At 44.8% G+C, this 23,172-nt stretch overlaps 1 protein-coding gene across 10 annotated transcripts in view; it reads right to left on the bottom strand.

The window, feature by feature from the left end:
• The window catches only part of DENND1A (DENN domain containing 1A), a 147,205-nt gene that overhangs the window by 74,372 nt on the left and 49,661 nt on the right, over positions 1-23,172 (bottom strand). For all 10 annotated transcript variants that reach the window (XM_050980851.1, XM_050980844.1, XM_050980845.1 and 7 more), the window contains 5 exons: positions 9,413-9,482; positions 8,823-8,903; positions 6,673-6,726; positions 3,005-3,115; positions 626-726 (listed from right to left, as the gene is read on the bottom strand). In XM_050980851.1, the coding sequence (XP_050836808.1) occupies positions 626-726; positions 3,005-3,115; positions 6,673-6,726; positions 8,823-8,903; positions 9,413-9,482 (417 nt within the window). The remainder of the gene's footprint in view (positions 1-625; positions 727-3,004; positions 3,116-6,672; positions 6,727-8,822; positions 8,904-9,412; positions 9,483-23,172) is intronic.

Raw genomic sequence — 23,172 nt, 5'->3', positions numbered from 1 at the left:
AAAGTTCCTGGCTGGGCAAGGAAATCAGTTGTTGCATTTGTGAGCTGCTAACATTGTACATTTTGAGATCATTCTTTGCCCAGAGCCTGGCTGTCTGCTGCCATGGCTGGGTGTTGGCCACCAAAGAATCCCCTCGGTGATGCTCAGTGACTCCTGGCTGTCTCTCCTGCCCCAGGGTTTGCTTTTTCACTCTCTGGCCCTGCCTTTGTCAGGAAGCCCAGGAAAAACGGATCTGAGCCCAGGAGCAGCAGGGACCTGAGGGGAGCTGGGGCAGCCTCTCCAAGTGTTAATTACACGTGAGAAGCCCATTATCCAGGGACAGGCACCTGCTGGCACTGCAAATGACTGGGACCTGCCCTTCCTGCGAAGGGAGCCAGGGAAGGCTCATTTCCTCAGGAGATAACTCTTTAGATTCCTGACACGGGCACACACAACATTTAAATCAGCTGCACAGGAGCAAACTTCCTTTAAAGCTGCACAATTTGGTTTCCAGGCCTTCACTCAGTGCTGGTTATCCAGCTGGATCCCCAGGAGCAGCTTCAGCCTCACCCTAAGCCTGTGCCCAGGGCTGTGGCCTGAGGGACACACACCCCCAGGGGCTGCACACACACACAGAGGGCCTTACCAGCAGTAGTCCAGGAGATGTGGGGGCAGGACAGGAATGTAAACGTGCTGCCAGAACATGGGGTAGAGCATGGCTGCAGACCCATGGATGCAGGCAGTTAACTGAAAAACAGAGAAACCGCAGCGTGAGCGACACAAACCCCAAGCTTCAAATGGTAAACTTGGGGGCAAGAAAGTAAAGAATCAATTCTGCTTTCCTATCAATGCTTTATTAGAAAATACACAGCACTGCTTTCCTTCAGCAGTTAGACCACAGAATATGCATGAAATTTAACAGGAATACCTGCTTTAACATTTTGAGAAATTATCTGCGTTTCCATTTGTAGATAAGAAGAACAAAATCCAAGCAAAGAGCTATAATTCCTCCAAAGGTTCACTACATATGGTTTATAAAATAGCTAACAAGCACAGCTTTGTTCAGTTACCTCTAAATCTTATTCAGCTTAAGGATATAAGGATATTTAAAATCAAAATTTGAATCTGAGATCGTGTATTGTAGCACAGAATTCCTTCCACCATAAAAGCCTTTCTATGCAGGGTGGTTTCATTTTCTCCCTCTTACCTGGTATTAAATTCAAGCCCTAAGTCTGAAGCTGTCTCCCAACACATCAGAAATGAACTGCAAACAGGTCCCTTCCACTTTTGTGCTAAAAAGCTAAAAGCTCCAAACAAAGGCAGCAGCCCCTGAGCAGCCCCCCAGGCTGGCTGTACTTGGGGACTGGGGGGGTTGGTTCCTTTCCAGGGACAAGGTCTTGGCACTGCCAAGCACAGGCTGGGAGCAGAGAATGTTCCTGGGCTGGAACGGCGAGCGGCAACCGCTGGCTCCGGCCCAGCTCCTCAAACCTGCCTCACACTGCCACTCCAATCTGCCAGCAGTTTATAGAGAAACTTGTAAGCTAAGAACACACAGTATGAATACCCCTCCCTCCCAAGAACCAGACGTGCTTTTATCTTGGACAGAGGCAAAAGGAAGAGAAATAGCAGAAAGAGAGAAAAAAAACCCAGCCCCACTTGTGAACTGGCTCATTAAGGAAGGCACAGTGACAGGTAAGTAATTCGTCTTCCCAGGCTCTGTCACAAAGGGAGAGATTAAACCAACCAACCACACAACCTCTGAAATGCTTTGGGCAGCCCATCTCTTCTTCCCTCCTCTCTGATCATTTACTGGTCTTTTCATTTTGTAGGTTGCTGAAATAAACACCTCTCCTTCATTTTATTCCATTACCAGACCTGGATGGAATTTTCCTTATTTTAGAAGTGAGGACACAGAACATGTGGCAGATAAAGAAGTTAAGATTTTACAAGGTTTCTATGGTATTAAACTTTATAATACTTAAATGCTTTCAGTTAAGTGTGGGATTGATTGTAAAAATTATTAATAATTGTTATTAGGTGCCAGAGGCTATTATAATTCTCCTTTCACTTACTTTCAAAATGATATTGTGATAGTTATTCTGGGATGAAGTCTGAGGTCTTACTCCTCTCATTTCTCTGCCCTGTGCTGACAGAGCATCGTTACGAGGGTTTGTGGACGTGGCTCCAGCCTTGCAGAGCACTCCCAATGCCATGGAGCAGTTTGAATCTCAAGCACCAAGCAGGTCTGGTCATACAGCCAGACACCAGCTACAGCCCCAGGAAATGGGAATGGCAGCTCTACCTCAGCCAGGACTGCTGAGTGCTCAGCCCACAGCACTAGAAACCAAAATTAGTTAAACCATCCTCAGCAGTGACAAAGGAAAGCAATCAATAGCCATTTACAGAGCAAACACGACCACAGAGCATTTGCTTTCATAAAGAAAATCACAATCTTATTGACTGCTAAACCTTGAAATGCATAACACAAAACTTTGAACTGAATCAAGCCCTGTGCTTGTTTTGATCTCCAGCCATTTTTAGAAGAGAGTACTCTAGAATATTCAGCAGCTTTCATCTCTCAGACACTTGACGGAGCCTAAGGAGCATTAAGACTAAACCTTATCAAACACAACTGCAAAACTGTGCATTGTCAATGTACTTTAGCCCACTCCTCTGGCCCTTCCAGGAGAGGTCACTGGAATATCCATTTGACAGTGTCATTTATCTTTTTTTTTTCCCTGTCAGATAAATTTTGAATAAAGGACTTCACTATGGCATAAGTCTTTGAACATTCGTGTACCAAACAGCCACAAAAATGCCTGTACCCAAAAACTTCTTTTGAACATCAGGGGCCAACAGAAGTTCCACCAAATCCTCACAATAAGAACTGAGCACAGAACTGAGCCGGGGCTGTATAACTGAGGTTGAAAGACAGACCTGGAGATAATCAGTTAATTCCCTACATATGACTGTAATGAAAAGAAATGAAATACTGTCAATAGAGGAATTCCTGTGTTTTACTTACAGTGCTCAGCTTACTACAGCAAATGAGGATGCGGCGCTCGTACAGCATACTGGCATAGAGATGCAGCATGTTGTTGACATCAACTGCTACAAAATACTCTGTCAGATTTCTCTGGGGAGAGAGAAAAATCATTTTTGACTCATGATATTACAAAACCAAGCGTCCTTAACAAAAAACCCAAACAAAAAAAACCCCAAAGTAAAGAGATTTCATCCTTCCATTGTGCTACATCCAGTACGTGGCTTAACAAAAGAAAGCAGGATTTCATCTTACGGTAGAAGCCTTTCTAACTGCAGTATCTCTCCCCTAAGTTTTGGGAAGCTGAGTCTTGGAGTAATAAAAGTGAGGATGTTTCACACACAGCTTTTGAATACAAGATACTTCTCTGGGAAAAAAAAAAGTTCTGTCACTTTTATGGAGACTTCAAAGCTGCCTGATAAAGTACCAAAAACCCACATCCCAAAACTAAAAGCAGCTCTCAGAGGCCAACTAGTACATCAAATTCAGTTGTGAGCTCAGCCTGTGCTAAAAGATTTCTGACTACTGGGAACACATCTGGTCATTTCACACACACAAAGCCAGCTGTCCAAACTGAACCCCTCACTTCGGGCACTTGGACATCCCTGCGTGGGAGACAGGAGCTCTTCCCTGGGGAGCCTGAGGAAGGAGGAAGGGAATTCTCTCTGAGCACTTCACTTCTTGAAACAGAGAAATTAAAGAAAAGGGGCGAGGTGCAGGAAAAGGTAATACCCAAAAATGCTGAATTAGGGAGTTTGTTTCCAAATAGCTTCTTACAGACATGAAAGGGTTGCTATAGGATAAAGACAGCCTTATACAAAAAGCACATGTGAGAGAAAAATTAGATTAGTCATGAATTCAAGTGCAATCTTAATCATCCTTAAATAAAAAAGTGCAGAAAAGCAAAAAGCAAATATGATTTAGAAACTTAAAGAAGCTCAACAAAGCCTATTAGCACTTTTGACAGATCCAAGATACTTGGCCTGAGAAGTCTGCCAAGATGCTTCATACTGTGCAAAAATATGTTCCCCAGCTTGCCATCCAAACACAAAGAGCTGAAGGAAAATTAAGCATTGTATTTGGGAGACTTTGGTACCAGTATGTAGAGGGATAAAAACTGAGCTCATTATGGTTGGCTTCAAACATGTAAAATAAAACAATCATTCAGGTCTTTGTTACAGCAGAGCTGGAGCCACAGACAGGTACAGTCAAAGGAGAAAAAAAAAAAGCCAACACATTTTGCCAAAAACCTATTAAACTATCATGTACTTTTTCTGTATTTCTCATCCCATCTGTGCTGATTAACATGATATTTTTGTCTAAACATAAGCTGTCTTCTCTAGGCTCTTCTTCCCCCTCTCACCCACCCTTCCACCACACCAAAACACAGCGCGTGACGACACGATTCCTGCTAATAGTGGGAATTAAAAGAATTTTTAAGGAGCCCTGAACTCCCTTTGATGCCACCCAACTCAGGGGCACAGCAAAAGCAGCACCCAGTCCCTGCATGCAGCCTGAGGATGCAGCCCTGCTCCACACGGATCTGTTTGAGGCAACAGCCTCCACTGCAAGAGGAAAAGAGACGTGGGGACTCGATTTGCAATTGTTCTTGCATCGAGTTTATTGTGATGACATGACACACAAATGTACCTTCAGATGGAAAGATTTATAAGGTTTCTGTCTTGTCTGCTCTCTGAGATTTGCCAAGGACACCTGGGAACCATGTGGGCTGCATGGAAATGTATTGGTACTGAGGAGATTCACGTGTTCCCTCGAAGTTGTATTTATAAGAAAGCTGTCAGCTCTGAAGCTGAAATTGGGACTTACACATGTATTTTGAAAGACATGTCTCGTAAGTGACAAAACCATGAATGAGTTAAATAAATACAAATGAAAGCGTTCCAGTTTGCAGGGTAATTGTTATGTAGTTGGCTTCCTAGGATTTAAACCTTTCTTGGGGCAGTAAAAAGGGGGATTTTCAGAACAGCTATCCCCACTCCTCTCAAAATTCACCAGGAGCGCTACAAAGCTCCCTCACACTCCTCTGAAAGTTTATTCCCAGATCAATCACCCATCTGATCATTTGCTATCAAATATCAATAAACACACCCTGACTACGCTGACTTTGAGATTAGAGATCACTTCTCTTCCACCATTGTCTGAAGAGGAAGATGGACTGAGTGATACAAAAACACAGAGGATATCACACCCAAGAAAATGCCACCATTTCAGCCTGTTAACATACCTGCATCTGAAACACAGCAGCCAGTACCAGGAATTTCAGTCTTGCACTGTATTTTCTGCAACCACCCCCTTTTATTTCTGAAGTCACTCTGCATTTACACATCTCCTGTAGCAGGGATGAGCTGTTGTTACAGAGAAGTGCCCATGCTAAATGGCTCTGTGACTCATTAAACACCTTGATCTGACACAAAGTCAGGTAATTCCAAGAGGTTTGTTAACATTCCAAACAGAGCTCTCTGCAGCTCTCCACTCATCATCACATCCAACTCTGAAGTTAGGCACCACTAAAACTTTTGCTAATATGTGTTTTAAATGCAATTTCTGGTAAGGTGTGTGGAACTTTTAATAAATCAGATAAATTTATTAAAATACAGCAGACTATGCCCATTCAATCTCCTTGTATTATTCCCTAATATGTTCCACTTCCACAGGAAAGTTGCTTTAACAGGTAGATAAAAACCTCCTAAGAAATTACACAACCCTGGGATGGTGGAAGATGTTGCTGCCCATGGCATGGGGTGGCACTGGATGGCCTTTAAGGTCCCTTCCAACCAAATCATTCTGGGATTTTATAATTCTGTGTATTAGGACAAGATTTAATGGCTGGTTTAGACTCAGGAACTGATTCCTGATTTACACCTAGCGTATCAAATTTGCACAAAAATAAAGCACCTCAGAAGAAAGAGCACATCTATTAAATTTCCTGTCAGAATATGTGTCAGTATGAAGAGTCTGCAACACAGAAAAACCAGCAACAGTGTTTTGAAAGGCAAACAAAAAGCCCCGAATGCTATCTGCTATACAAATCACCCACAAATGAGATGGAATGTCTTGATGATTCCCTTTTTCCTTTCATGCCATCAGCTGAAGGATATGATGCTGAGACCGACCGCAAAATGCTCAGGGAAGAAAACTGAGATGTCAGGCACAGGAGTTTGGCAGAGACAGAGCAGGAGCACATTAAAGAGTATTTAAGAGAAGCAAATGCCAGCATTGTCTCCCCACAGACTTATCATCTGGCTGGAAGGCTGAGCCAGGCTGGAACACACACGACTGTGAGGCTTAAAAAGTCTCCCAAGAAGTGGCTCTGAAGGGCCCAGGTGTGCTTGGCATTCTCAGGAGCCTAGATCTAGCAAGCAGAGCATTTTCCCTGCTCTCTCAGGTCATTCTTCCAGAGGGGTGGAAGTGAAGGGTTAGCAGAGCTGCTGTTTTATCCACATCAATCTGCCCATCAGTACCTTCTCCTGCACACATTCAGCTTTTAATCACACGTGCAGACTGTCAGCTCCTGAATGCTCAGTATTTTACAGAATAAAACCTATCCCAAACAGAGCAATATTTGTCATCTTTGTAGTTGCTGACATTTAATAGAAACAATAAAGTGTAGGGTCCTCCCAAATACTCACATTTTCAGGTATACTGGGAAGCTCTCTGGTGTCAGGCACAGTAAAGTAAGAGTGCTACAAAAAGAGCAAATATTGATTATTTCAATAATGTTGAAAGCAATCTAAATTTATTGCTTGGTATTGGTATCAGCAGGAACAGCAGTTGCTCAGCTAAGTAAAAATGACAGAACCTTCGTTACCAACTACCAGCCTGAGCTCTCTGCCCTGGATTCCACAGGCTGGGTTCCCAGATCACAGGGGCAACAGGAAATGCAGTGAGATAGAAAGCATCAAATGCTCCTGGAAAGTTTTATTCCATGGTTTTGTTCTTCAGAGCTGCTGCCACAGACAGGCTGACAGTGGCTGTGACAGATGCCAAGGAAACTCCAGGCAGGCTGTAACTCAAGCTATCTTTGGCCAGCCCACGGCAGGATGGACTTCAGGAAGCAGCAGCAGGCAGGGCCTCCTGTGACTCACAGCACCAGAGAGGTTCATTCCAGCCAAGGGGGAACTTATGGAAATGCACTGGGAAATTCTTTCTAAGGTTCAGTGCCTGCTTACCTGAGAAATACTGAAAAGTTCTAGGTCATTTTTATAAACCCTAAAAGCACATTTTGAAAGACCATTGCTCTCATATTTTCATAATCCATCACACTGCTCAGTATTTTTAACTGTCTGCATTCCAGGAGCCCAGGTTCACTGCAGCTCCCAGTCTGAGCTCAGATGCTTTGCATGATCCTTGGCCAGGGCTTTGGAAAGGAGACAATGGGACTTGTATACAATTCATATAGTTTTTAAGATTTTCATAATTTGTCTTAGGGCTACTTATTAATTACTGGCTGAAGCCTTAAAGGCTGTTCCATCCTTGGCATAGCTCCACAATTGGCACAATTCTCTTGCACACAAATCTCAGCCATCTCAGTGCTTCCTGATCAGGCTGTAACCTGAAATAGCAGGCAGGGACCACAGCTCCACTGAAAGGAGAGAACTGTGTTTTAAATGGGAAACACAAGTTTTGCTTTCTGATGCTGCACTGCTTTGCTTTGCTTTAGTTTGGTTAGGTTTGGTTTGGTTGCAAACAATGCCAAGGCAGAGGACAGCACTCAGAGCTGCACCACACAGAGGAGCCTCACCCTGACCCCTAATGGGCTCAGAAACAGCCCAAATAAAATCAGGAGGACACGGTCCCTGGGCTGCTTTTTTCTGTCCTTTCTTGCTCCATTGCCCATGAAATGTCTGAGACAAGGGGAGACAGGCAGCATTCCTTGGAACCACTGGTATGAAAAAACTGGAATATCCCCACTGCCCCTGGCCTTGGGAAACAGCTCATCCCCTAAACAGAAATGCTGCTCCTCAAGAGGGGTCTTGGAGGGGCTGGGGACATGTCCAGGGCCAGCTGGGACCAGCAGGGCCACACAGCTGCCCCCTGGGCACTGCCAGCCTTGGGGGGAGCAAGGGGCATGAGCTGCTTCTTGCCAGAAAGTGCTTTAAGAGGAGTAAAGGAAATGCAAGGGAGACTTCCCAGGAGGGTCCACATGAACTCTCAGCTGGCAGCAGCAGCAAGGAGCACCTGCAGTGTGAGCACTGCACAAGGCTGTGCTGCTAAAATGAAGACAAAATCCCCAAAAGATTAAATTCAAAATACAATCCTACCAATAAAATCCCACATCTATACTGTCAGTGTGCTTTGCTTAATTTTCTCGCAAAATATAAAAATGAAATAAATTCTTTGTTGTGTGAGGTTTTTTGAGGCAGGGGGAAGGAAGAGAAGGAACCAGAAAATGTGATGAGCAGTTAATACTCCCTGTGACAGGTAAGTGCCTGTTTGCTTCCCACCTGCTCCCCCTTCAAACTCCCAGGGCCAGGAGCTGTGCAGAAGTGTGGGCAATAAATGTCCTGTTGGTGCTCCTGACCTCCTGCAGGTCACCCAGGATATGGAGAGACATTCCCAGGGGAATACACACTGCCTTCCTCCAATCAACTGCATTTCAAAGACATCTGAGGTTAGGGAAGCAGAGGGCCCCAGTTGTGAAAAGGGAATTTCACAGCCCCTCACAGGAAAACACCACCTGTGTACAAACTCCAGGAGAGAGGATTGCTTTTGACATTCCTCTAGTATGACATGGAATGAATATTAAACACTTTAGTCTACATCTCCCACCCACACTTACCACTCCAAGATGAACAGAGGTTCCTGGCTCAGGGATGGTGAGTTTATGAAATGTTTCTAGGAGCTCACTCCTCTGACTATCCTGAAATGAGAACAAACCAGGAATATTGAGCAAACACTGCTGCACCAGATAAACCCCAAGGCAGAAGGGCAGGGTAGGCCAGAGGGGTGGGTAACCATTTTCAATTTGCAAGATCAGTTCTACTTTTACTGCCCATGATAAACATGGATCAGACACTGGTGGCAGAGACTGGTGGGACTGTGCAATATGGGAACTGCAGAATTACAGAACTGTGCTGAACACAGCTCAGGGAGTCAGGAAAGCCAGCATGGGTGACTGCAGGGACTTGGGGCGGATCCACAGCCACCTTTATCTTTATCTTTTTCAAAAAGAAAATTAAATGTGTATTTATTTTTCATCGGCACTTGCCAAGCTGAATATCATCTTCTGTAACACTGCATCATACAGATTAATAATTCAGATGGTCATCTCTGATAGAAGCACTTCTTCAAACAGCTTCTTTCATCCTCTCACCCTCATTCATTTGATATTGGGATAGGAAAAGGAGGGTCAGTATTTTAGAATAATACCTGTCCTTTTGCTGAATAATCTGCCAAGACATTGAGCAGTTTATAAAAGACTTCAAACCATGGGAGGTAACTGGAATGAAAAAGAAAAATGAAAAAAAAGAAAAGACAGTTATTTTGGTTTGAATCCTAATACAAGTGGACTTTGAAAATTGAATAATCGGCATCTCAGTCTTTAATTGTTTTAAAACCTCATTCCATCACTGTAGTTGGCCTGGCCCTTGCTTCAGTCAAGCTGAAACTTCACCTTCAGTACGTGCACAAAACTTCCAAAAGAGAGGAAAAAATAAAATTAAAAGGGGAACATGCAGAAAAATGACATCTTTTTCATTTACTTTACATCTCCCCTCCACAAAGTAAGACAGTGAGGATGCTCCTTTTCCCTGCAGCTTTGGTAGGATTCTGTGCCCTGTTCTCATGGCACAGTTCTGCATTGCAATCCCTTTCCCAACACCAGTCAGGAATTTCCCTCGGCCGCAGCGAATGCAAAGCCAGCCAGAGATGCATTCCCTGATGCTCTTTAATCACAGCTGCTTTCTGAAGCAAATGGATTCTATTTTGATATAGTTAGACAGGATTTAAAGTTTTTATAAAATATGACTACATCCTGACAGCTGTAAGGAATGGAGTGCCCTGTGGTCCCTGGCTGTGCAGCTCTGGTGATAAATGAGGTGAGAAGCTCTCTATGGGACAGACAAAGTGACTGGCACTCCATCATTAGCATTTGTTTGAAGCCTGCAAATGCTACTGTAAAATGTAAGTAGCTTATCAAAATATACTGATAAGCAACTTAACTCTTCATGTTATATGACAGTATTATCATTTAAATTAATATGCTCTAAACATCTTTACAGAGTGTGTATTCGAATAGAGCAGAAAGGCAGACAATTACCACTTTAAACAGCATTTAAGTTTGACATTATATTGTAAACAATCCAGAAGGATTAGGTAGAAGATAAGTTTCTTTCTTTCTGTTTAGTTAAATAAACTTCAGCAGAGTTAAAAGCCATTACAAGAGTAACAAGAAATCCTCTCCAAACATATCTGCTAAGTAGAGATTAAGAACCTGGTAAACAAATCCGTGCAAAGCATCCATCAAAAGAGTTTGAGAAGACAGAAAAGCAGGAAGGCAGAAAGCTCCCTGGCAGTGGGAAACCAAAGCTGCTTCCACAGAGGCACCATTAAAAGTTCCACCTAATCGCTCAGGGACTTGTCCAGAAAAACACAATTACAGAGTTAAAATGAGAGTCCTTAAAAACCATCACTGTGCTCCTAATGTCTGTGTGCCATGGCTGGTAAAAGAGGAAAACAAAGGCAGGTTTCCCCAGGCCTCCCCCTCTCCAGGGCCCAGGAGAGCTGGAGCAGGGACCCAAGGGGGCAACGCTGAGCCCCCAGACAGGGGCAGGTCCTGGGTGTCCTTCAGAGCTTCCCCACCGGCCCTGCCAGGGCCTGCGCCCACTGCTGAGCCTCCCTGCAGCTCCCAGGGCCTCCCTGCATTGCCAGCACACACCCAACATGGCACAGCTGCAGGCTCCAGCCATAAGAATACTCAACCCAAACCAACTTCACATTTTTAGTGGGCCCTAGGAAAGAGCCTCTATGATTCCAATAAAAACAGCCCAGATGCATCTCATATCCACACAGCAAACCCCCCCCAGAGAAGCATTTCTATTCCTTGTGACTCCCTGGCTTTCCCTTCTCTTCCCCAGTCTCCCCTGATGAACCTATTGTCCTTTTTTTAACATTCACTCCTCCTTGTTTCCAAATGATGGGTTAGCATCTCATCATAACTGCTTCTTTATCTATTCTGAGAATAACTTCCCATTCTGAGGACAGTGTCACAGTTTGGAATCTGAGGAAATGAGCTGGTGGTTGAAGCAGAACTCATCCCTCCACAACACATGGGGATCTTCGTGGCTCTTGCTCAAGAGAGGGGCAAGACAGACAAAGACAAACCCACCACAAAATTGTGTAAATTCTGCAGACAATCTCACTTCAGCTTTCACCCCCTCCATTGTCACTACACAATTCAGGATCTCTCTCATCCCAAAATTTCTGGATACATTAGAAAGGTAATTTATCCTGCCATCTTCAACACTCTTACTTCATCACTAAATCCATGTGTTGACTACTCAAGAATAAAATAGTTCTACTTTTATTAGACCACACTGTGACCAGTTAAAGTTGAAAAAAAATCTAAAAAAAATCCCCTAAGAAATAGTTATCTGAATTTGTTTCTAGATGTCTACCAAAAGGAAAAAAAAGTGGATTTTTTTTTTTCTTACAGAAAGCAAATCCTCAAGGCAGCCTTTAAACACCCCTCCAAAGAAACACAGGCAGAGTTTATAACCCAAATTTTCTGTACCGCGTGGACCTTAAGTAGCACAACTGGTAGCACTACTGAAGATTTATGGCTTATGACTTGCTCATATTTAATTTGTAACCCAACACTTCCCCTTCCTCTTAGCTCCCTCAGAAGTTTTGATTAACTCTTGTTTTCACAGGTCAGAGGTTAAGCAAAGGAAGGGAAGCTCTGCAGTGAGATTGCCCAGAGCCAGCGCAGCCGGCCCTCGCCCAGCTCCAGCCCTGCAGGGCTGTGTCTGAGCACAGGCACATCGGGGCAGAGAAAACAAAAACAAAGGGGCAACCTGCACCTTCAGCTCTTCCTTAGCTTTTGGCTTACTCCTAGAAAGGTAAATCTCCAGTGAAGTCAACATAAAAAAGGAGAGATTGTCCAGTGTTATTTGTAGCAGGCAAGCAGGAAGGAGGATGCAATAGCAGGATCCCCAACCTGTGAGTGCTGAACTCATCAAACCCAACTTCCCGGGAGCACTCCAGGGTTTGGGAACCTTGTCAGCAAAGCCTCTCCATGCTCCAGTGCAGCAGCAGCAAACCCTAGTGGCAAGGGGGGCCTTTACAAATGATTGATGAAGATTTGCCAATTACCATAGCAACTGTTTATAAAAGTAATGTTTAACGTTGCCAGCTCCAGCATTCCATTTACTGGTGTGCTGACACCATGCAAAAGCAGAGCCAACACTTGTGGAAGGGAACCCGTGGCACCTTTGGAGCTGTGAAGTCCCACCTTGGTTCCCAGCTCCTGGAGCAGCAGAGCAGCTCCTGGGCCGTGTACAGGCTGAGCTGCACTCTGGCACAACTCTTGTTTGAAATTCATGGGACTCAGTAACTAGTCTGACATCAACACATATCTGCAGCATCTCCTCTAGACTGAGTTGCAAGCACACATAACTTTTACTCCTTCCATTCACACAGATCAGAAGTGGAATTTTTAACACGTATTTATTTATAACACATACTATATATATTTTGATAACAGCATAACCAACTGCCATCTCCCTTGCAAAACAGAACAGTCATTTCCATTTTGCAGATGGGCACACTTCTCTGTGGTGACAGGCTTACAAAATCTGTCTGTATTAGCCAGGATTGGTTTCATGGAGTTCCCAAATCTTGACCTTTTGGCTCAGCACAATAATCTACAGTGACCTAGAAGACAGAATGCAATCATGACCTCAGTTATTACATGAACTATAGACACATCATCACTAACTTCACTGACAAAAGTGTAAGGAAGAGGAAACTCAGGCCAAATGCATCTCCTGCCAGCACTACTCCTGCATGTGCCACTAAAATACCCAGTGCCTCAGCTCATGGACTCTGAAGAACAGATAATAACAAATAGTAACTCCCTCGTGCCCAGGGCCTTGGCTGGGGCAGTGATGTCACCTTGGAGCCCAGCAGGGTGACACTCTGCAGCAGGAGTGACCTGTGCCACATGGGGCAGCTGCTCCTCCACACCATCACTGTAACCAACAGCAGAACTCCAGCACAGTTAGGAGAGAGCTGAAAATCCCAAGGAAGATTCAGCAGATTGAAAAAATAGAAATAATAATAATAATAATAATAATAATAATAATAATAATAATAATAATAATAATAATAATAATAATAATAATAATAATAATAATGGTTGTTGTTGTTGTTAATTTTTGCCGTTTTTCATTTCAGTGTATGAACCCAGTGAAGGTTTCTGGTGAAGCAGAACACATTTCCTGACTCACAGTGCCTCTCAATTCCTGCAGGACAAACGACAGAGCCTCAGCGGGAGCTCAGAAGGATCCCAACACTGAGTTTGAAAAAATGCAAGGATGGAAAACATATCAAAAGTTATTCCAGTCTCCTGGCGACTTGCTATCTTAGGACTTCTTGCATTCAAAGGTGAAACTCTGCAATTCAAAATTAAATCCAATATTGCTTCTTTCCATCCTCCTGTAACTAAGGATTCTCCCCCCAGCCAGCAGTATTCCTAATCACGGAACCACATTCTATTTTAGGTTAGTAATGGTTCTAATGATGAAGTTGTGTTTGCCAAGCCACAGTGCTCTTCAGGGCTTCTATGAAAACATGATTTTAAATAGCAAAAACACATAATCAAAACACCTTTTCCTTCTCTTCATTAAAAGTATTAATTTCTCGTTTTAATTCTTTCTAAATTTTACCTTAATTTTTTACAGTTAAGATGAAGTAAAATGACATTAACCACAAATTTTTAAGACTAATCCCATTTCTCTGCCCAGGAGAGGGATGACTCTCCACATGCTATTATTTTCCTTGCAGGAATACACTATTAAATCCTTTTTCCCACCTTCTTTTCCTTCCATCACCCAGTGCTTGCAGCATCTTTACAAAATGCATTTGAAAGAACCAAGGTATCTCTAGGCTCATTTGGGAATTTCTGTAGGCTAAATTCTCAGTTCAGCTGCTTCTGTGTTCCAGTGTCTTCCCTACACCTCACGGGCCCCAGTGCCTCGTTATTCTCTGCCCTAGACTCAGTCTATTGACACCTTCTCACACTCAGGAGCTTAAGCACAGACACCCCAAATCTCCATAGCAACCCCTGTGCGTGTGGATGAGATTACCTTACCTTCCACAGGAGCAGCCAACAGCCTCCTTTGAACATCAGCTTTTTATTTATTTGTTTGTTTGTTTAGGTTTGCCTGCCCCACTGTTAGTGCTCCTGCCACTGCACCAAGCCAGCTGCACCCTTGCCTCTCCTTGCCCCCACAGGATCTTTTCTTCCTGCATTTCCCCCACTCTTGTTACAAACTTCCTTTGATTATTACCCATGAGTGATCATTCCATGATTCAGATAAAGTCATGCAGCTTAAGCATGACTGATGTACATATTTTAGAAGTACTAAACCCCACAGAACTGCATCTCATCTTATGGAGCATCTCAATAAATACTTGTCAACAGCATGTGCTTACTTTGCTTAGTCTAAGACCAACACAGACACTTCAAGCATGTTTGAGAGCAAAGGACTGAAGGAGTGACAGGAAATAAAGGTACATAAGAAAAACATTTGTTTGCATTTACAGCACACACTGACAATTAGTCTGTATGCTTTTCTTAAACCCAGGGGCAAAGGGTATCTCAGGAAGCCCACTGGGTGAGAAGATGGGCATGCTGAAGGCCTTGGCACTTTACAGTGAGATATATGAAATGCAACAAGATATCCTCGGAGGAAAAAAATCAACAGTTATATTCCCTTCGACACCAACAGGAACACATTGACCAATGGCTTTATTCAGCCAGGGTAAAAAGCTCTAAATAACAAATATGGAGAGGGTAAAGAACAGCCTTAAACTGATAAGAGTTAGAGTATATTGCCTCTAAATTATCTGGACTTTAAAAAATTGATTATGAAGGAGGTAGAGCAGTTTGGTACACAAAGCTTGATGTTAAAAAACAGGATGCACTAGACAGCATGAGAGCCTCAAGATCCCCACCAAAGTGACAATACAGAGAGAGGATTCCAAAGGCTTAGCTTGTCAAGGAATCTCTCTTCTCAAACCACGTTTAAAAGCATACATGAAAGTGCTGGAAGAGAGAATTCTAGATGTGGCAGACAATCAGAGATCCCACTAGGTTTGAGACATCTGGCATCAGTTGAAATCCATCACATTTCATTTGGGGATCAAAGCCTGCTGTTAAGTCTATCACAGGTTGAAATAGTAGATCCTGAACAGCCTTTTCATCCCAATGCAAATTAACCCTTTTTCCTTGACCAGAGAAACAGCTCCTTTTCATTACTGACTCCAATCATATGTGCTTGTCAAGCTATGCCCTCTAGTACTAAGTTTCAGCTGAAATTTCAGTAGCATTATGAACTTTTTATTATAAATCAAAAGTGCTCCCTCCTAGTCACCAAGCCCCATGCTCTGGCACGTGCTGCAGTGAGCTCCAAAGCCACCCTGGGACAGAGTTTGTGACACCATCTGTAACGCAGATAAATTCCTGAAGGGAAGAAAAATGCTGCATAAGTAACACCTTATAAAAGAAGGGCCCTGTTAGCCTGGGAAAACCATGGCTCAGGCCTGCTACTTCAGCTGGGTAGAAGAGGACTATGGGAAAGTGACTCAGCTGAATTAGAGGCAGATAAACAAGTTCTATACCCATCACATGTTTGTTACGATTTAAAACTATGCAATTGATAAAGGCCCAACTGCTTAAAGAGGCCTGGTTTGTGCACCTGCCTGGGGAGTGCCTCATACAGAAGAATTCTACACACCTCTGTGTTCAAGAGCCCCACTGCACAGCAGCCAGCTGTGCTCGGCTGCTAAAGGGATTTGCCACATAAGGAAAAGTCAAAGCTGAGCATCAGGTGTGCACTTGTGATATCTGTGTGTCAGTTCTGAGACACGACAGTGAATCCTTGCATTTTGGCAAATCAGTTCCAGAGGACATTGGGGAATGAGGGTGTTTCAGGAACAGAGCAGAAATCAATTACATGCACCTCTCTTCTGCATTCCCCAAACCACTTGTGTTCCCTACTGGCATGAAACAAAGTTAAGTGAAGCAAGAGGTTTTACAGTTCCCTTCACAGGGAGGGAGCTTCATCACAGGGAAGAAATATTCACATGCTCAGAGGGACTACACACAGCTCCTAATAATAAGCAAAGTTGGTAGGAAGTCATAAAAGTTAAACCACAAGCAGAGCTGAAAGAGCCAAGTGAAAAATTCATGATTATGTCGGCGCTGTGGTACTTGCAACTGATAATTTGAGAATGCAAGGAACTGGGCTAGGCATGTAAAAATCACCTTCCTTACAGCAAACAAGCACTTGCAGAGCAAGATGTCAATAGGAAGGCTACAAAGATCAAGTCTGAGTCTGATATCTGAGTGCAGGTTGTTTATGCCCACCCTGGACGATGGTTTAGGATTCACAGCAAACATTCAGATGTAAAAATAGGCACATAAAATGACAGTACTTGATCTTCACCTGCAGAAACACCTCTGATGAACCTATCCACAGAACCCCTGAAAATGTATGACACATTAATTAACAGAAAAGTCTTTCTGGCCCGTTTCCTGGCCAGCAAGCCCAATTTTTATTTATGAGACTTCTTGTCTAACCATCAGCTTAAGCAAATGATTAAACCAGGAAACTGCCCACAATTATTTTCTCTGAATATTCAAACAGGAATAAATTCTAAAACACACTGAGGACAGTTAGTGCAGGTAATGCTCAGTGTGGAGGAAGACATGTCCCTTGTCAAGCATGTTCATAAGCAGCCAGGGTTATAAATGAGGGGTTTTATTTGGGCTCCTGCGTAGCCCAGGGAACTCTGCCTCTAGGAGGCCACACAAAGCCTCTCTCCCATGATTACAGTGCCTGGATCAGAGTTCCTATTGGAACAACATGCACAAGTTACTCAAGCAGCTTTTCTCAGCAGTTCCACCTCTGGATCAGCCCCAGCGTCTCCAATTACCTCTGCATAACCCGAGGGCTCTGCCACAGCTCCAGTTTTGAAGGAGGAGGTTGCCATGTAATCTCTTTGGGAATGTTTTACACATCTGTCAGCAGGGACAGGATGCTCTCGCTCCTGACAGATGCATTTGTAAGCCTTCAGACAGCAACCCAAAAGTGATCCATTTGTGGAAGAGAGGATCTATCCATCTTGTACTTTAACTACTTCCTCCCTGCTTTTTGATGCCAGGGAGGGGGTTTTCCCCAAGGTGATGCACTAATTCAGTTTGTATTAGCTCTAAGATGAAGTTTCAGAGCCAGTCAGCCAGGGCCAAAGGTAATAAAAAGTGACATGATTTAATTACTTCTGTTACAGTTGTTCAGCAACGAAAGAAGGCGTGACATGAAGGCCTAATTAATTGAGTAAAATTGGTTTCTGGTCAGAAGGAAAGACCAGTGTAGTAGCTGGACTGAATGCAGTACGATCAGCTTTATCCAATTCCACCAGTAGTGATACATTACTAACACTCGACGTTTCTGTTGTGATCCTTCCCATTGATATTTTATGGCCGCAGGTGGGAGCTCAGAACATCCCTGACAGTGCAAGGCCCCAAACCTGTTGCTGCATGTCCTGGAGCATTTCCATACTCAGTTCTTGCCCTGCCTGCCCCAGGGTCAGGCCCAGGGCCCCAGGGCAGGGCTTGGCCCTGGCAGCGTGTGCAGGGGAGCGTGAGGAGGCTGAGGCTGTGGGAGCTGCACCCCCGGCTCAGGACCAACAGACAGCAAGGAGAAGCAAGAATGGAACACGCTCCCAGTTTAACTGGAGTGCCCATTCCTCTGGGACAGGGCTGGGACTCGAGAGCTCCAAGGCTTCTCCTTTGCAGCAGCCCTGTGCAAGGAGCCCCTGCGGCGGCGCCCATCGCTGCAGGTTCTAGAGTGAGATTTGGAAGCATTTGCACAATTACGCTCCTCATAATTCAAACTCTGTTTTGTGTCTGTCGTTATAGGTCATTGTTGGCCAGATGGAAAATATTAAGGAAAAAGCATTGCAACTAAATCAATGGGCTGCAGAGTGCTGCCAAAAGGCCCCAGGCTAACTACAAGCAGATTTGCAGGCAGGCTCTGCTCCGGCACAAGGCGGGATCTGGCACATCCTCTGCCCTGCCTAACAGCAGGAGGGCACGGGGCCAGCTGAGAGCAGCTACTGTGCCAAACAGACTGTGCAGGGCTTGCTGCTTGAATGCTTCCACAGAAAGGCAGAATCCACAGGCTCCCTGTGAACAACTCCCTGTACTTCTGCCTGCTACTAACTCACAAGTGGGATAACTTCATCCCACTACAACATTAATGCAAGTTCGCAGCTCAGCCTCGGTACCAGAATCAACACAGAAAGAAATAAATAAGCACCAGCGTTAAAGGACAACTGCTCAACTTTCAGCTAAAACTTCAAACTCACTAGATGGACATGAATAATTTCTGTTTCTAGTGGACAGTAAGAGAAAAAATTATAGAAACAGAGGGCAGCTTTTGGTTCAAACATCATCACCAGCTGATCACACAGAGCAAAGCTTCTTCAGCAAAGACTTCAAATCCCCTACTCCAGCCATAAGGCATTATTAGCTTATTTAAATTACCATTATCTTATTTAAAGATGCTTGAGCAAGAGAAGGTACTAGGCCTTACAAGCTTTCTGGAAGAAGTCTTTACAAAATGGTTAATGGTAGAGACAAAAATGGAGGACAACAAATGAGCAAATGTAATACAAAATTCTATTCTTCTTTTCCTGGACCAGTAGTTTCAAACAGCTCATCTCTATCTTGTAAAACTTGTAAGGACAATAATGGAAAACCACAGGAAGTTTGGAAAAGCTGTACTGGAGACTGTATCAGGAAGAAGAAACACAAAGCAGATAGCTAAATTTAATTGATGTCAAGCTCCCTCTTCACTAGGTTCATCACTTTTCCATATAAATTCTGACAAGCAACTGAAAATAAGAGCCAGTGTCTGTTTCAGCGAATCAACAGGGGTAAAAACCCTAAACTTTTGAGATGTAAACTGTTTTATAAACATGTCAAGTTAAGGCAGAATGCCTGCAGCACCCGGAGCCCCTCTGGCCCCGCTCACGCCCTCGGGGCGTTCACACATTCTCTGAGCCACTGCAGCTCAATTTCCTGTCACCCAGCACAGAAAGTTGCCCTGGTTTGCTCCAGTTCCAGCTTGGAAGAAACTCCAGTTTCTGTGAGAGGTCAGGCTGCAGCTCCGAGTCCTGCCTGCCCTCCCCTCTGCTCTCTGAAAGGCCCGTGCAAAGGAACTGAGGAATCTCTGCTCTCCAGCTCTCACTGACAGAGTGCAAGTGCTGAAGCCACTGATAAAAAAATAATAGTGAAAAAAAATCTATGAAGGCATCAGAGACTCAACGGCAACATTTTCATTAGGTACAATTCTGTTGCAGTTTTGAATCAGAGATCCAATTGCCCATGATTTATACATGGATTTTGTGGCCTTTGCCATGTCTAACAGAAGCAGTTTGCCATTTGCTTTCATCTCCCAAGCATTTTAAGTAGAACAGGGATTCCAGGGTCGATACACCTCAAGGACCAAACAGACTGTCCAAAAAGTGTTCCAAGCATTTCCAGCCATTACCAAACATCTTCTGCAAGGCTTCAAAGAATCATACAGATATGGAAGTAAAACATTGATTTCGGCCAAATCAATGAAAAGGGAAAATTCTAGAAAACAACAGGACAATTACTATAAAACAGGCCCTATCATAAACATTCCATCTCCTCCCCCAGAGCAGGCACTGGCAGGGCTGTGGGGTTGGGTTTCTTCCCTCCCCAGCAGGGCTGTGGGGCTGGACTGTCCCCAGCAGGTCCCAGGGGCTGTGGGTCCCTCTCCCAGCAGGTCCCAGGGGCTGTGGGTCCCTCTCCCAGCAGGTCCCAGGGGCTGTGGGTCCCTCTCCCAGCAGGTCCCCGGGCTGTGGGTCCCTCTCCCAGCAGGTCCCCGGGGCTGTGGGTCCCTCTCCCAGCAGGTCCCAGGGGCTGTGGGTCCCTCTCCCAGCAGGTCCCAGGGGCTGTGGGTCCCTCTCCCAGCAGGTCCCAGGGGCTGTGGGTCCCTCTCCCAGCAGGTCCCAGGGGCTGTGGGTCCCTCTCCCAGCAGGTCCCCGGGGCTGTGGGTCCCTCTCCCAGCAGGTCCCCGGGGCTGTGGGTCCCTCTCCCAGCAGGTCCCCGGGGCTGTGGGTCCCTCTCCCAGCAGGTCCTGGGGCTCTGGGCAGGGCAGGGCAGCACAGCCCCCAGCGCTGTCTGTCTGTCTGTCCCATGGCTCAGGGCCCTGCCAGTTGGCATGCCTGGGCCAGGAAGCTGTCAGTTCCAATCAGGGCCGGGCCCTGCAGCCCTATTAAAGAAGTCTTGCTGGTTAAGGGGCGGCCACTGTTTCCAAAGCATGGGAAGAAAAAAAAAAAAAAAAAAGGAAAAAAAAGGGAAAAAAAGGGCTCTGCTTTCCTTAGATTCGAGCTGGCAACTTTCACTGACTGGAGTTTTCAAGGAGCTATGAATGAGCCTAACAAAGGAGTTCTGTGGCCAGTTTCTGGCTGAAATCCATGTCAACAGTTTTTAAGGTCACAGGTCACACTAACTAACATTTATTCCCAGCAGACCCCGCTCTAAACACAAGCTGTAAGTAGTACAAATTTGGAATTTTTCTGTAATCCCTTGAGATATTCCTGATCCTTCCACATGTTTCTGCTCAATTAAAAACAATTCTCACTTTGCACCACAAGAGAGGCCCCTGCTCAGAAATCTTATTCTGTCCTAAGAATAAATGGACAAAGACTGCAATCAAAGGGAAGGAAAGGGGGGAGGAGAGGAACTCACAACAAATCACACCAAAAACCTCAAATAACTCCATACAGAATCACATTCAGTTAGTTACATTTTCTGCCATCTGTCACAATCTATTATGGATTCATTTCTTTTTATCTTAGAAAAAAAGTGGTGCAGAGCTCAGCTATTCTGGCCGAGAGGGATTTCCACACAAATGTTTCCGCATTTCACTTCAAAAAAATGATTTCAGTTTGTGTACAAAACCTGAATAACCCAACAAAAACTTCAAATTCAAAAAACTGAAAAAAACTGAAATCACAGTTGCAAACATGGGACCTTTGCAAACCAGTAACTTTGCCCAGAAAGTTTGTAAACCAATGCAAAATTACACAAACTTGGGTTTTCTTTTCTTCTCTTTTAAAATAAAAGATCAGAGCTCTTCACTTAATCCAGAACTATCTACACTGTTCTCCCTCAAAAGCCCATGTGAAATCTGATGTGAAATTACAGAGAAACAATAAAAATTCAACCTCTTAATGTATAGCTATTAGGATTTACCCCATTGCAGACAAAATCCTGAAATCCTTAAATAAAGTCTTAGAAGGAAAAAACATTTGGGTGAAATTCCTAAATTAGAACACGGAATTTGATAACTGGACATCAGCTCTTACACGACTGTAAAGAAAATAATTCAAAAGCACATTTTAAGATTTGTACCATATTTCATTGAAAAAGGTAGTCTGGAATTCCAATTTTCCTGGGAGATGTGGGCGTGTGCCATGAGAACTCACCTGGGCTCACCCCAAACTCAACACAACAGGGTCTGTCCCTCACCTGGGCTCACCCCAAACCCTCCGGGCTCAGTCCCTCACCTGGGCTCACCCCAAACCCTCCGGGTCAGTTCCCCTGGCTCACCCAAACTCAGGGCTGTCCTCACCTGGGCTCACCCCAAACCCTCCGGGCTCAGTCCCTCACCTGGGCTCACCCCAAACCCTCCGGGCTCAGTCCCTCACCTGGGCTCACCCCAAACCCTCCGGGCTCAGTCCCTCACCTGGGCTCACCCCAAACCCTCCGGGCTCAGTCCCTCACCTGGGCTCACCCCAAACCCTCCGGGCTCAGTCCCTCACCTGGGCTCACCCCAAACCCTCCGGGCTCAGTCCCTCACCTGGGCTCACCCCAAACCCTCCGGGCTCAGTTCCTCACCTGGGCCGTACCTGCGCTCCGGCGCGCCCTCTGCTGGCGCCGCCGCCGCAGCGCAGCCGCTCAGGTCACCCCCGCCGGGCCCCGCGGCTTCACCTGAGCGACAGAAGCGGGGCAGGGAAGGGGAACCCGAAGAAGAGAGGCAGGTTCGACACTGGATGGAGTGGCTCTACTTTGAAAACACCACAGAACACCAGGAAAAGCAGGTTTCAAAGTTATCAGAGAGCTCATCAATCTGTGTGAGCTACTAGAGCAGGAAAAATGCTGTGGTAATTACCTCAAAAGCAGGTTTCCAAGCAGTATTGGTTAACACAGCCCAAGCAGCTCCCTGCCAAATGGAATTGCCTCTCTGCTGGCCACAGGATAACCCCGCTGCTACTGAACTCCAAGAGGTGCCTCGCTGTGCTCTGCATCCACAGGGAAAACCTCTGGGTCACTTCAAAGCTCAAGTCCAGAGCCTGACTTCTGGCCCTAGAGTACTTTGCTTCCAGGACATTGCAGAAATTTTTTCAAGCACTCTCAGAGTGAAAAGAATTTCTTTTTTCTGCTGTTTTTCTTCAATAACTAATCTAAACATGTGATGATTTTCCACCTCCAAACCATTTTACCATGGCCAGACCCATAAAATCCCTGCTAAGCCTGTGAATATCATCTCTAGCAATAAACACCATCACTTTGTTCTTACACTCTTGCTGAGCATAGCAAGAAATACTTGAAGCTTGCTGCCATCCAATCTGTAATTTAAAAACAATTAAACAAACGTTCTTTTCATCTCCATTTGCTCTTATTTATTGTTCTCACATTTTCCAGCATGTTTTCCCCCCACCCATTTACCATGCACCATCCTTTAGTACATAAAGGACACTGAGAAGATTCACATCAATAATGGGAGCTGCAGTGCTGGAAATAGAGGAAGTGATTTCATGAATTGCTGATTTACAGTCTTTATTATCCTCTAAAACTTGCATGA

This window comes from Serinus canaria, chromosome 17 (assembly GCF_022539315.1).
Source record: "Serinus canaria isolate serCan28SL12 chromosome 17, serCan2020, whole genome shotgun sequence".
In the NCBI taxonomy this organism is placed as follows: domain Eukaryota; kingdom Metazoa; phylum Chordata; class Aves; order Passeriformes; family Fringillidae; genus Serinus; species Serinus canaria.
This window is presented reverse-complemented; position numbering and strand designations above follow the sequence as displayed.